Source organism: Rutilus rutilus (assembly GCF_951802725.1).
Source record: "Rutilus rutilus genome assembly, chromosome: 23".
Lineage (NCBI taxonomy): Eukaryota > Metazoa > Chordata > Actinopteri > Cypriniformes > Leuciscidae > Rutilus > Rutilus rutilus.
In genome coordinates this window covers 7,821,472-7,836,627 of record NC_140233.1, presented here as the reverse complement: position 1 = coordinate 7,836,627, position 15,156 = coordinate 7,821,472, and the positions used below count along the sequence as shown (strand labels likewise).

General features: G+C 41.0%; 1 protein-coding gene across 1 annotated transcript in view; it reads right to left on the bottom strand.

Moving 5' to 3' along the window:
- Nucleotides 1-15,156, bottom strand: part of peak1 (pseudopodium-enriched atypical kinase 1) — a 36,537-nt gene that overhangs the window by 8,390 nt on the left and 12,991 nt on the right. Inside the window, exon 2 of the mRNA XM_084397419.1 lies at nucleotides 387-3,641. Within this exon, the coding sequence (XP_084253545.1) occupies nucleotides 387-3,529 (3,143 nt within the window). The 5' untranslated portion in view covers nucleotides 3,530-3,641. The remainder of the gene's footprint in view (nucleotides 1-386; nucleotides 3,642-15,156) is intronic.

The following is a 15,156-nucleotide window of genomic DNA, read 5'->3' as shown; positions in this document are numbered from 1 at the left end:
TTTTTCATACTACTACTACTAAGATAAAAAATAATAATTAAATATGACCTGCACACAGAATCATTAGAAATCAAACCTTACAATTAAGCTACAATTCCAAATAAATGGAAAAAATTATCAATTCATGTATTTTAAGTTCTTAAGTTAAACATTTCTCTTTCTTTCTGTTTTTATTTATGTTAGGTTTAGCAAGCTAGCCTGCTAAGCTAACATACCCTATAATCTCAAAAACTTTTTTGCATTTCATCTGGGATGAATATGAAGGCCATGCAAAGAAACACATACTAAGACATACAGCAATATAAGGACAGAAAAGACCATATCATATGTTTCTATATTTAAAAGCTAAGGGAGAGAGGGGGGATTGACAGTGAATGATGGCTTACTTCATGACTTTGCTAATGAGAATACTGGCTCTGCTTTTGGGTGGAGTCGACAGATTGGACGCAGCACCTTCTGCGGTGATACCCTCTTTGTGCTCCTCAACTCGAAGCTCCGCCTCCTCTCCACCTGTGACGCTTTCTGATTTGTAGGTGAATATGATCGTGGGTTTCTGGTGAGGGTCATCGGTCTTGGACTCTGAAAACCAGTGCTGTCTCTGTAGAGGTGGAGGAGGCAGTACGGTGATGACAGTCCCATCCAATCCCAACAACTTCCCTTTTTCCTTCTCTCTCTCCATTTTCTCTTTCTGTTCATCCTCGTCTTTCCGCCGGCGGAAGAAACTCTTAAAGGATATCCAGCGCTTGGGCTTGTTTCCGTCAGTCGGACGCCTGCCCTCCGCACTTGGACTGGTCTCTCCATCACTAGGTTTGGCCCCAGCTGGTCTGGTCCAGTTGCTGAAGTGCCTTTGGAGCAGGTTGCTTGAGTGGTAAGGAGAGGAGCTAGACCGGGCTGGGGGAAACGGGGCACTAGGTTCAGATTTGGGGCTTGTGGGCGGTACAGCAGCGGAGGCACTCTGAGATTTGGGAAGGAGTTTATGTGGTGTGTCTCTTTGAGGTTCTGCAGAACAGTGGAGTGATTTAGGTCGGTTAAGAGTATCTCTGGAAGCATCCGGTGGCAGCGAGTAAAGCTCCTCAGCACTGCAGGTCTTACTCTGGCCAGCAGGGGAGTCTGGAGGAGAAGGTGGCGGCTGAATGGAGGCCACAATCTGAGACAGAACAGCACTTGCCTTCTCTCTCTGACCTGAACTTCCACTTGCCTGGTTATCTCTGCTGCCCTCTGGTAGTTGCTCACTGCTGGGGTTATGAACACGATCCAGGCTGCTGTGGACCAAAACAGCTGGTTTAGGGCTTAGGCTACCAGAAGGGAGGACCGAGACACCTGTCGTAGTCCTGGATTTACCATGGTTTACAGTTTGCCCAAATACTGTTGTGGTCCTCAGTTCCCCAGTAATAGTTACATCTGTTGTGTGCTTCAATTGAGGAGGTGTCTGCTCAGATGGAGAGGGCTGGGAACTTTCAGAAGATCCAATCTCCTCATATGTGTGGCTGGCCACTCGCTCTCCGGCCCTAGGCTTGGAATGCGGCAGCTCACCGTTGAGCCCCAGGAAACTCTTGTAAACAGCCAGGTTATCATAAGCACTGGGATTAATTACTATGGGAACCTTCACTGCTTTTTTTGAGCTGCGTGCATATGCAGGCTCGTCACGGATGATGATGGGAAATGGGGGCATGCCGGCATTGTTGTAGCTGTTGAATTTGATCTCGGACAAGTTGGGCGTTTTAGTCGGGACCGTACGGGCAGAGCCGAAGCCTGTAGTTGGAGATGTGGGAGCTGATTTGTGATTAATGAGTCTCTGGGCGGCACTGCCGCATGTTAAATCAACTTTAGGGATCTTCTGTCGAGGGCTGGTGCAGGATGTCCACACTTCTTGGTAACGGATGCTGCCGGGTTTTGTGCGGAAACCACTGGGGCCTGCAGAGGGAGCACCTGTAGGAGATTGAGGCATCAATGGAGACAATGAAATGAAGGGAGAGGCCACAGGTGATACAGGAGATCTGGAGAACTGAGGGGAGGTGGGTGAGACAGGACAGGGGTCAGCAGACGTGCAGTGCGCAACATTGTGCCCACTTGACTTTGGAGTGCTTTCATTTGAGTGACTGTGATCATCTTTAGTGGCCATAGAGGCAGAGACATCCACCACCGTATAGGGCTTACATATAGGAGCCTTCTCAAGATTCACTACTCGATAAGGCTTGGCCTGCTCCTCAGTTGGGCTGAAGCTGATTGTGATTGGCTGGCCTGGAAGAGCTTGAGGGAGAGCCCCACCCTCCCTTTGATTGTCAATTTGTTCTTCCAGTCGGATGGCTAGAACAGCTTTATGAGTTTCACTGGATTTAGGCGAACTCAGTCCTCTGGCTGAAGGTTCTTTACTAGGAGTGAAAGGAAGACCATTTCTCTGGTCACCAGTGGCCCTACTGCTGCCAGCGCAGGATTCTTCGGGCAGAGAAGTCAAGGACTCGGGTGAGGTGGTGGACTCAGAAGTGGACAGAAAGCCACTACCCTGGTGATCAGAGGCATATGACAGAAGAGCAGAAGCTCCCTTTGTGTCAACAGATGGGTATCCATTGAGAATCTCATCATAACTGTCATCATAATCCACTGCACAGAACCGTTGCAGTGAACGGTTACGTAGAGGCACTGTATTCCACTTCTTTCCTACAGCAAAGTGAACCGGGGATAGCGTGGCTGCACGGAAATTGGCAAAACGAGGTTGACCCCGCATTCGAATCCCCATTGCTAGCAACTCCTCGTCGCTTTCATCCCAACTGTCATGCTCTCCATCATCATCATCACTACTCTCATCCTCCTCCTCATCGTCACCATCACTAGAGTATTCTGGATAACAAAAACGTCCTCCCTCAGAGCTGATGACCTCTGCGCTGTCACTGAGGGAAACACGTTTTATTGCTCCTCTACCACTACTCCCAGCATGGAGACAGCTTGACGGTGTAAGGCCTCTCTCTAATGAGCGCCGGTATGAACTGCAGATCCGGCCAAAAAAGTCCTCTCTACTTGAACTTGGAGAAGATCCCAGACCAGCAATTTCTTTCAGCACGTCCGTCAAGCCATTGTTATTGCGGCTGCTAGTTGGCAGTGGGGAGATTGCACCATATGCCTCTGTCTGCCCAACCAAACCCTCCCCTTGATTGTTGTTTGTTTCTGCAGGTCTCTGGCTATTCAGGCTGTTGTGGTTCCACGCAGTGAAAGGTGAGCTCTTAGTGACCTGCGCTCCCTCTGCATACCTTGGCACATTTCCCTCAGAGTCCAGACCTGGCGGAGAGCATGGCAGCATCATGGTTGGCTTTACTGCAATCGTAGGTTTCTTGGCGACAGGTGGGCGAACCTGCCCTGCACGGGATGAGGATATGCTCCTCTGGCTGTTTGTGAGTTTGGCATTGACGTTCGTCTTGCTCTCATTGGTGGAATTGTCTTGCTCTGGAGGCCGGTGTAGGCTCTTAGGCTTAAAGCAGTTTTTGCACTCCCCTGGTTTCCACACATGTTCAGTGAAGGTGTTGCATGCAGACATGTCTGCAGGGCAGTGCTGCAGGGTCAGTGAACAGGAAATCCCTCCATCACACACACAAACTGCAGGCTGAACTTCACACCCACACACAGTTTACAAACTGTGCTGTCAGTACCTGCAAAAAAGAATAACAGAGTCAGCCAGGGTACCAAATGTAATCACTGGTTTCATCTCACATATAGGCTGCTGAATGAGGCACTCATTACACTTGTCCAGCAGGGGTCAGAGTTTTATTCTTAACATGAATTTCTAGTGTCTCTCTAATACACACATACACAAACACAGGCTGCCAGACTCTCACAGCTCTATTTTTGGATCACAACGCAGCGCTGAGCAGTTGCAGGTAAACATCATGACTTGCGACATACTGACACCACATACAGAGTCAAAATTGTACTTTAACTGTAATCCCGAACAAACCCTGCCCCTACCATTTACAGACACATTTGTTGCGTGTTTTAAGATTTTAAGTCTTATTTGTGAACTTTTTTGCAAGTGAGGGTCATTCTAAGTCAGTCAGGTTTTACTATACGAGGACATTCTCAGACATCTGGACCTCAAAAGTAATGAAATTATGCTGGTTGTAATGGTGTCCTATTTCTCCCAACATCTGAAACACTTGTAAAATTCCCCAAACCCAATACACAAATATTTTTATTACACAGCGGAATGACCTACTCAATCAAACACTCATTTATATGCAATACAGTCAGGATCATAAATTAGAAAGATGAGTGCTGGCAACGTTTCACAAACTCTTCATTTGTGACCCGTTGCTCGGCACTTGTTCAGGGCAAAGACTCTCAAATGAGGGTCACGATGTTCAAATCATCAGGGTTCATGTCGCCATGGAGCACACTAGACATCTATAAACCGCAGAAGAACATGACTCAACACAGACACAATTGATCTAACAGAGGATCTACTGTTCGTTTTCTAATATTCCAAATATAAATCATAGGCAGAACTATTCGCTGCACAATACTGAATAGGACCTCTATGGTTATGCATTTATAATACATTTAAAAGGTTAAGAAAACAATTAAGCAAAGGGCTCATAAATTACATGTAATTGTGTCTGCACCGGCCGTCTAGATGAGATTTAGCATTGGTAAATCATACTAAAACTAATCTCAGATTTACTGTTCGGAAAATTTGAGTTTGGACTTACTGAAACTAAAAAGCTATACAATCTATAAAGCTCATTAGCTTTAAATCTATCAAAACATAATAAATATCTCTTAACAGACCAGCTAATTGCATATAATCCAAATCAGGATTTAAGAACACAGAGAAACCCACTCTAATCTCTCTCTCGCTCACACACCTACACACACACTTTGAATACTGAGGGTTAACGGAGCTCCTTTCTATTGTCATGCCAGTATGAGTGAGCGAGTGTGTGTGTATGTGTTTGTCTAGGGGCAGATATATTTTTGTGCTCTCTGCTAAATCCATCTGCAGACTGAGAACAACATTCCATTGCACAACATCTGAGATTAATGAGAACGAGACAGACAGAGAGAGAGACAGGAAGCAAGAGAGGGAGAGACAGCGTGTACTCGGGAGGATGCAGCAGCAGCTCGTGCGTTAATGAAGCTCTTTATGGCTTTCAGACAGATGGAGAAACATCTCTCCACCCTTCATTTCCCCCCTTAGAGTTCATGTCACTTCTCCTATCTTCCTCCACTGTTCTTTTTTTCAGGATGTGTTGACTCAAGTGTGCACTTATAGTCATAGCTTTATTAAAAAAACCAAACAAACAATACTTAACCTCAAAGTTAAAAATTTAAAATGAGGCAAAGAATGAAACTAAATCCTGTTACAAATATATAAAACCAAACTAAGATGCTTTAATAGTCTCATTTAAATTTGTCTCCATTGTACTGTTTGAATGGAAGGAATATATTTTCTGAACCACCAACTGTTAAGTGTACCCAAGAAGGTAGCAGAAAAGATATAAGCTAGAAAGACTAGCCTTGGCTGGACGATGTGTGCACAGTCACACCAGATGTCCTTTGCACAGAATCAAAAAGGCAGTGAAACGGGCAGATGTGGTGTTTTTTTTTTTTTAGGGACGTGTTTTGGGACAATGCCAGGAAATATGGCACTGCTGTCTAACTGAGGAACATGCTGCCACATTAACTAAAAAAAAATTATAAATGAAATGAAATTCCTGAAATTTCAGGAAAATATTCATGAAATGCTCCTCCTGACAGCAAACAGAGGCAGGAAACCAGGCACAATTTTGAGAAGAACCTTGAGGTTCCTGATTCTGTAGGCCAGAGCTTGAGAATCTTTGAAAATAGACCAGCAGTCAGAGCTGTGGCAAACTGAAACACTTTTGGTTCAAATCCCAGGAGGGTTGATAGATAAACCACTATAACTGAGCCCTCGAACAAAGGAAAACAACATCAAGTTAATACAGGGGGACAAGATCTGCAAGTCACATTGAATATAATATGACACATTTGAACAGATATATGACAAAATAGTTAAGAGTCTCTCTGTCTCGGTACAATCTGTTTGTTGTTCTCTGACTCCTTCGCTGGGTCTCTCTCATGTTTCACATACCTGAGTGATGACATCACTCCAACCACTCAGATCTAGACTCCACCCTCACACTCTCTCTCCAGAGCCACCAGTGTGTGTGACGCTCAGTGACTGGGTGTTCAGTGTGTAGGTATGATACGATTGATCTAGAGAAGCTAGAGTCACAGATTTAAAGTTAAAGCAGACGGAATAGCTAATAAAATGACAGAAGATTGAACGTATATATAGAGTTAAAGCAGTAACTAGAGCAGGTATAGGGCTGGAGAAAGACTGAGCAGTTATACAGCAAAAGCAGCAAGAGCAAATGTAGAGTTAGGCCGTGTGTCCACCAAAGTGTGTTTTAGCCTTCTGAAACGCCTAGCTGTGGGCGATTGAGAGCACTTCGGCAGTGCAGCGTCTTCTCAGTTGAGACACTTTGCTTGTTATGATACGGAATATCCGGAAGTGTTACTAGTATCTCATTTCACAGACAGTTTGTTTCTATATAAAAATGTCATTACAATGTACAGTATTTGCTCTGGCTCTTGTTATAAATGATTTTGTTCCGTTATTATGCTTCTTGTTGTCATCTGTTGCCGTTGTCCAAGCAGAATGTGGCGGTTGTTTGGTGTTGTATTAGTCCCGCCCCTCCTCTAGGGGTGTAACGATACGTCGATATGGATCGATGCATCGATATAACGTCTAACGATACGATGCATCGATTCCACACGTAAAATATCGATATACAACTTTAATTTGACACTCTCCACATTCTCACGTAACCTCCTTCCGCCAAAGCGCACATTTTCGTTTAGCCTACTCACCAACCATACTGTCTGCCGGTGTGTCTTTATAACGTTAATCTCCTCATCTGAAATACTGACTGAATCCTAAACAAGTTTTTTCACAAAAGCCGGTATTGTCCGCTGTCAAGGCATCGCGAGTTCATGTTTTACAGCAGAAACAGACAAGCAGTCGCACCCTTGTTGGTGAACAAAACACGATAAGTCCATTTTAGCGACTCAGCGCGCAGTATTCAGATCAGATGTCACTTTGAAAAGACGGGCTGGCTAAGAGGAGTTTCGTCATGCTGACAAAAAGTGATCGAGGATGGATTATTTCAATGAACTTGATGAACCCGTGATATCTTCTTCGGGGCGTAAAAGTAAAATAAAAGCTGAAACATTTTCACAGAACCTTCCCGAGGGAAAAGCTCACTGTATTGCGTGTACGTTAATCACAATAACAAAGTTTGTCAGGCGTCTAAGTCAGCTGAGGAGATTAACGTTACAAAGATTAACCGAGTGTTGTATTATTTATCATTAGGGCTGGGCGGTATGACGGTATATATCGTTACCGCGGTAGAAAATGTCAACCGTAACAGATTTTTTTATTACGTGTATACCGCGACATGTAAATAAGTGGGCGTGGTTAACTCGCGTGCAGCGTGCGTGAGACTGAGACACTGAGATTTGTCAAAGAAACATGGAGAAAGCAGATCAAGAGGATCCACAAAGGAATTACGTTTTCTAAAGCGTTGTTGTTAAAGTGATATTTTCAGGGAGAAAGTAGGCTTATAATCCTGTATCTGAGGCAAAATTATTAAATATGCTGCGCGAGTTTTATATTTCTAACTCCAAACAATTGGCCACTGAACCAGCTGATAAAATCTTCCTTTGATTTAATGCGTGATTAAACTTGTCACTCAAATTAACCGATCGCATTTTACTGATGCAAAAGACACGCGCATGCACACACATTGAGAGGGAGCGCGATGTGTCGTGTACACCGAGCTATGTAAAATAATGACGCAGTTACAAGCTGTGTATAATTTACACTACTTAGTCAACACTAACAGAAGCTGCTGTTCAGTTTTCATACTGCTGTTCTCCTAGTCACTTATGAACTTGACGCTTCTGAACATCTCTTGATTAAAGCTTTAGGTGACGGGTTACCAGATATCACAAAGAGCAAAACAAGCCCTTTAAAATGCAGTATAATAAGCAGACATGGCAAAAAATATCCTACCAAATTAAAAGTAACAAATTTATTATGAATAGAATAGTTCAATATAAAGTATTCAGACATTATAAACTGATTGATGAAGTAAAGCAATAACATGAGATTGAAAAATTATTCAGCTTACACTTTATTTAAAGTGTAATTGCACCTATGAGTTGTATTTAATATCAATCAGTTGGGGGCAGTTCATCTAAAAGTTGATAGTGTTTTGTTTGCTACATTTAGCTATTAAAAATAGTTTACCAAAGAAAATAATTTACCAAATAAAAGAAAAAGAAAATTCAAACAAAGTGCAAAAGTAGCCTACTTTTCATTTCTAAAGTATTTGGAATTATTTATTATACAAAGCCCTTTTTGTCGATTTTTCGAGAATAACTACATGTATAAATAACTATATCGTGAAATATATCGTTTAAGTGAAATACAATTAGTCATACCGTGAAACAGAATTTTGGTCATACCGCCCACCCCTATTTGTCATAGCAATTACTTGGTTTTGTTTGACTCAGAAAGATGAAATGTGAATGTATCTGCTCTGCTAAAAAAACAACAACAACAACAACCTTTTAACATATTAAAGCATACTTTCAATTAACTTTAATTTTGTAATTTACCTGTATTTTTTAAGTTATTATTATTATTAATCAAAACAACCCAGCTGCAGTTTGATTGATATTACTTGGAATGCACAATAATAATAAAAAAAACATGATTTATGAAAATGAACAGGAACGGAGTAGGCTACTTGCAAATTACCTCTTCTGTTGTAGATGTCCCAATTGGGAGAGGGTGTGCAATTTTCAAAGAGTTTAATTAAACGTTCATGTTATATATTTTGTTTGCATTTGTGAGTTAATAAAAACGTAACTGGTTGTGTGAACATAATATCAAAATATTGATTAATCGATCGATATAGCCCTGAATCGAATCGTAATCGTATCGCAGAATTTTTTGAGGTATCGGCAAATATCGTATCGCTGGCTGAGAGAATCGATATCGTATCGTATCGTGATGAACTGTCCGATTTACACCCCTACCCTCCTCCACTGCGATTGGACGGCTGGGTAAAAAGTGACAGTGATGAGCACTGCGTTTTGCCCAAAGTTGAACATTCTTCAACTCTCTGTGAACGGTAAAAAACGGCGAGCGCTCCCATTAATAAAAACTTGGAAAAACACACTATAGCCTCTGGCAAAATGCTTTGGTGGATACATGGCCTTACAGCAGATAGAGAAGGTATAGCAGATTTTGTGAGTATAGAATTACATTGGCTAGAGCAGGTATAGACTTATAGAAAATAGAGCAGATATAGAGGCATCAGTTAAAGATGATGTAGAGCTACAACAGCTAGAGCAGATTCAGATGTCCCAGCAGATTGAGTATACAGATACAGTAGCTAGAGCAATATAGTTTTACAGCAGTAACTACAGAAGGTATGGGGTTATAGAATAAGCAGTTATAGAGTAACAGAAGGTAGAGCAAATACAGTGTTACAGCAGATAGAGTAGGTATAAAATTACAGTAGATAGAGCAGATATAGGTTCACAGCAGCAAGAGTTACTCAATGTTATTGAGTTACAGTAATAACTAGAGAAGGTATAGTGCAACAGAAGCTAGAAGGAAATTGTACAGTTTCAGCAGACAGAGAAGTTAGACAATTCACATCAGTTACAGTAGATGTAAAATGGAGCTGGAAAGTTTTAGAGTATTCTGCATTAGTGTTCCAGAAACACCAGAAACTGTGCAAGAGAGAGAAAAAGAAAACTGTGTATCATTGTGCCTTTGACACAAATACATATTCATAGGCACTACCCACACAGCCAATTATGTCATCAACATATCTAGAAAGAGAACCAAACAACTAATTATTTTTGATCCACAAACCAATGGAACTGTGTTGCTTGTGAGCAGCAGGATGCAAGTTCACTGTGCAAGTATAAGACTGATTGGAAATGACTCAACGCCACTGGCAGGTCTTGCTGGGTTACCATGACAACCTAAAAGCTCATGCACACAAACCTGAAATGCAGGTTCCAAAATTACTCCTCTTCACAACTTGGAGCAAAACATGTCTGGCACCCTTTAAGATCCTTAAAATCATTTGACCCCTTGAGCCTGAGATCCGTTACATCTGCCCACATTCCAATAAACATTTGACCCAGAGATGCCCCTTCCTGAACACAGCTGGCACCTGTCTAGAATAATCAGCACTTGATAAAAGATGATTAATCTTCATCACTGTCTGCTATGAAGGCGAACAGCGCCCATGGGCTTTTAAACAACGAATGCATGAATGGGCAACAAAGAAAGAGTCAGGGAGAAAGTACTTATAACATGATCTCCTTCATGCTCCTAAACAAATTAGCTTTGGGAAACCAGAGTCTGTGGAAATCTAAGAGGAAAAGACATTACGATAAGATCCATTATGGCATTAGAAGCTCTTTACTCGGCTTGGAGTCTCTCTTCCTGCATTTTAAATGATGTTTAAATGAAACCTCTGGTGGCGGATGTTACTCAGTGACCAATGGGATCTCTTGGGTGATGCTCTTGGACAACAGAAACCATTATCTATCAGTGTAATGTAAAGAGCCATGTGGAGTCTTTACGTTTCTTCAATCTGAACTGATGGCTGCTGGTGGATGGCTCCCTGTTGTCTGATTGAATCGGTGCAGCACTCATCGAGAAATGCATCATGGGATGTAAAGGTTTCATGCAGTGCGTGTGCATTTCAAATTTCTCCTGGGGGTTTAAAATTCAAGACAGTGAAACATCCTGCCAGTTGCACAATCTGGGCATAAAAATGTGACATTAAATATTATGCAGGAAAAAAAATAAACCGATAAAAATAAATGATGGATGGCACTTGAGATGCTAATAGTGATATCTGAAGGGGCAAATTCTACCCTCAACTAGACCCTGTTTACACCTGGTATGAAGATGCGTTTTGGTCGATCGGATCACAAGTGGACGACTCTAAATACAGGTGTAAACGGGTCTAAAACGTTTTGAGCTTGTCCACTTTCAGCCACTTCCAGAGGTAGGCCTAGTCAAAAATGCCGTTGACTGGATTGCTTTCGTAGTGTAAACGCTCATGTGGTCGAATGTGTTCGAACAGCCACAGAAGACCGTCTACTGATCTAACGCGTAAACATTATGGGAAGCGCGCTAGTGAGGCGGGATTTAAACTTTGTCAGTTAAAGACCCAAGTTTGGTTTGAAGATGAAAAACGTACCAAACACAATGATTCCTGATTTCTAACACACACTCACAGCGTTTGGTGCGGTCTTGCAGTGGCCAGAGCTCCGGGCGCAAGCTTATTTCGTCCATTAGATCGAATGTCCATTTGACCCTCCCCTCAAAGAAATCAGGACAGAAGTCAAGTCAAGTATATTTGTATTATATAGCGCTTTTCACAATACAGGTTGTATCAAAGCAGCTTCACCGTATTAAATTAAAATAATACAACAAAGTTTGTTTCTAGTGGAATTTATTGATTGATAAAAATTAAATATCCCCAACTGAGCAAGCCAAAGGCAACAGTGGCAAGGAACCGAAAAACTCCATCAAGTGACCTAATGGAGAAAAAAAAACCTTTGGAGAACCCAGGCTCAGTCGGGGGCCAGTTCTCCTCTGGCGTTTATTAACTAGAGACAGGATTTAACTGTAAGATTAAAAATATTATATGAATGCCTGGCTGAAGAGATGCGTCTTTAATCTAAAGAGAGCGAGTCTGAGCAACGAACAGTATCAGGAAGGCTATTCCAGAGTTTTGGAGCTAAATGTGAAAATGCTCTCCCTCCTTTGGTGGATCTGGATATCCTAGGTATGACCAAAAGCCTCGAATTTAGTGATCTTAAAGAGCGCGATGGATTATAGGGCGATAGAAGCTCCGTTAAATAGACTGGAGCTAGGCCGTTTAGGGCTTTATAAGTCAGTAGCAATACCTTGTCATTAATACGGGACTTTATAGGTAACCAATGCAGTGATGATAAAATCGGTGTTATATGATCATCAACTCTAGCGCCTGCATTTTGGACTAACTGTAGCTTGTTTATTGAGGATGCAGGACAACCGGCTAATAAAGCATTACAGTAATCTAGTCTCAAGGTCATGAATGCATGAACTAACTTTTCTGCATCAGAAACTGATAGCATGTTACGTAGCTTAGCAATGTTTCTAAGGTGGAAAAAGGCTGTTTTTGTAACATGAAATAGCCTATGATTTTCAAAAGACAGGTTGCAATCTAGTATAACACCCAGGTCTTTTACTGTAGAGGATAAAGTAACAGGACAGGACTCATACTGAACTAGAAGTGGTTGAAAGCAAAAAAAAGATACAGATTAAAATACCAGGTGTAAACGTGAATGTGTCTCCCTCGTCTACTTGCGATCTGATCAACCAAAACACGTTAACACCAGGTGTAAACACTAACAGAGCCTAATTCTGCTTATGTTTGTCTTTTCTGGGAAAACTGTATTGACTCATACTGAACTACACAGAATTTTGTCCAATCAAATTCGCTCGAGAATGAGTATGAACCTCCCACTAAAACCACCTGCAACTGATTTGAACTCGTATTTCAAAAGAGCAAGACAAATCCTGTTTATATCCTGTCTCCTTTAACGATTTAATGATCACCTTTGTCCTGTAAGATTGTGTAATATAAGCAACTGCCAAGTCAATTTTCTTGTAATCTGACCTAACAATGCTTGAACGCACAGTCGCACACCTCACTGTTTTTCCGAACACAAATAAGAGGGGTGATTAGCCTGAATCCTGATTAAAACAAAACAAAAGCATGTTTCTCATGTTTAACAGACTGGCGTGAGAAGAATATGCTCAGTCCGACTCATGCAGATTTACCATTGTGTGTGTGTGTGTGAGTGTGAGTGTGAGTGTGAGTGTGTGTCATCAAAGGGATGACAGATTCCCTCAGTGAGCTGAATACAGGATCAAAGCTTTACTCTAATCACATAGTGAATAATAATGAGAAACTGATCTGCAGCGCGCACACACACACACACGCGCGCTGGCATCCCCCGGCAGTATGCATGCAGCTTCCATATCCTCCTGGGACCCAGAAAAAAAAAGTTTTTGGAATTTAGTTTTTTTCCATGTCATCACACTGTTTAGAGCACAATAAACGAATGGTAAAAAAACATTTTTGAAAAATAATATTTTATTCATACGTTATGCTATGTCCTCTGTAGTGGACACCAGGACTAAGTTGTTTAAAAAATAAAATGACATGAAATTATATGTATAGGCAAAACCAATGGGATTTTTTTTTCAATCACCAATAAATTTGGGGGTTTCAGGATTTTTTCAACCAAAATTTGTATAAAGATTATTCTCAACTATGTTATGAAAGAAATAACGGAAGGAATTGATACACCATTTTACTTTATGCAATATGTGGGTAAAATGTCCATAAATTAATATTCCCATTCAATGCAATGTATCTATAAACTGTATCTAATTTGCACCTTAATGTGTTCTTGGAGCAACATTTAATGAAAAAAGAAGTGTAATAATTGGAGTAATAATTGGCAACATTTTAATAATAATATCTAATATTTCATAGGAATATTGATGTATAATTTATTTCCATATTCACTTGTTGTGTCTCACAAAATGCCTGATAAACATGATTTAAGTCTTGATGTCCTCTACAGTGGACATGTATGAAATCAATGCCCTGGTCTGTAACAGAATTTTTTTTTTTTTTTTTGAAACCCCATAATATTTTCCTGAGATGTTGTTTTATGAAATACAATTTGAAAAGTAGTCCAATTTAAATTATAATTACAATATATTATCATATTTTCATAAGAATGCTACATTTGATCACTAAATTAATGTCAGACATTTTTAAAGACCAAGGAGTAGTTGTTTTCATGGTGAAACCTCCAAACATTTGGTATCTCTGAAAAGTCCTGAATGTGCTCTTTACAGGACACCCAGATTGTGTCATGTGACATGTATGATGTCAGAGAAATTCACTAAAATATAATGTCCACTACAGTGGACAAAAGTCTATTCTTGGGTCCCAGGAGGATATGGGAGCGTTACATAACCGACTCATCTTCACTACACAATAGATTCATCTAATTCTTTTATTCCTTCCATCGTCTCTCCCTCTCTCAGCAGGTGACTGATTCCGCATATGTTCGACAAACTCATGACTGAAATAATTCAGATGAGGTTCACTGAGGAGCAAAACATGTTTAATGCAACTAAGACATGAAATTCATGAATACGGGACAAAGATAATACGAGCACGCGCACAAACAGCTGCTCCAAATCACTGAGAAGAGCAACATTATGGGTCCGTTCCAAAAACTAGTCGCTGTTGTGAGCTAAACTAGTGAACTACACTAGCAGTGTTTGTAGCCCTGTAAGGCAGCATCCTCATATTGAGTGATTTGGCGCTCTCTATATACACTACTACAGGCCCCGATACTCACGACAAAAGTTTTTTTTTGTTCTTTGCTTAGTGGTAAAAAAATAAAGAAGTTTGAAATACCTGAGCAGTGATACACTACTGTTAGGGAAGATCCAACACCACCCACACTGCTGAGAGCGGCATTTAGACGAATATGTAGATATAAACGGTGCACTTTCCTCTCGATAAAAAAATAAACGCGCAACAAAAATGACAGCGGTGAGAAAAAAGCAGTTAAGAAAGCATCAGATCATATGTGGATTTGTTTGCATGATCTCTGCAATACAGCACTCAGATCAGGTACAGTCACATCACGTTTATTTATTTAGCACTTAAATAGATTGAAAGAGCGAGCAGCATCAGATTTACACTCTCCACCTTAATTTGCCATGTTGAAGTAAGCTATTTTCGATGTGCAAGACTTCTGATTAATTCGCCGCTATAGAGAAATAACGAGAAGAATAAGAAAGTGCAGTGATTACGTCAGTAATTATGTTAATAATTACCACAATACATTAAAATAATATGGTAAGAAATATCAGTTTTGCAATATCAGGCAGCAAAATGAGCTGTTTTGTACAGCTAAAAATAAGTGGAAGCGAATGACACAGGAAGCCAGACACATACACAT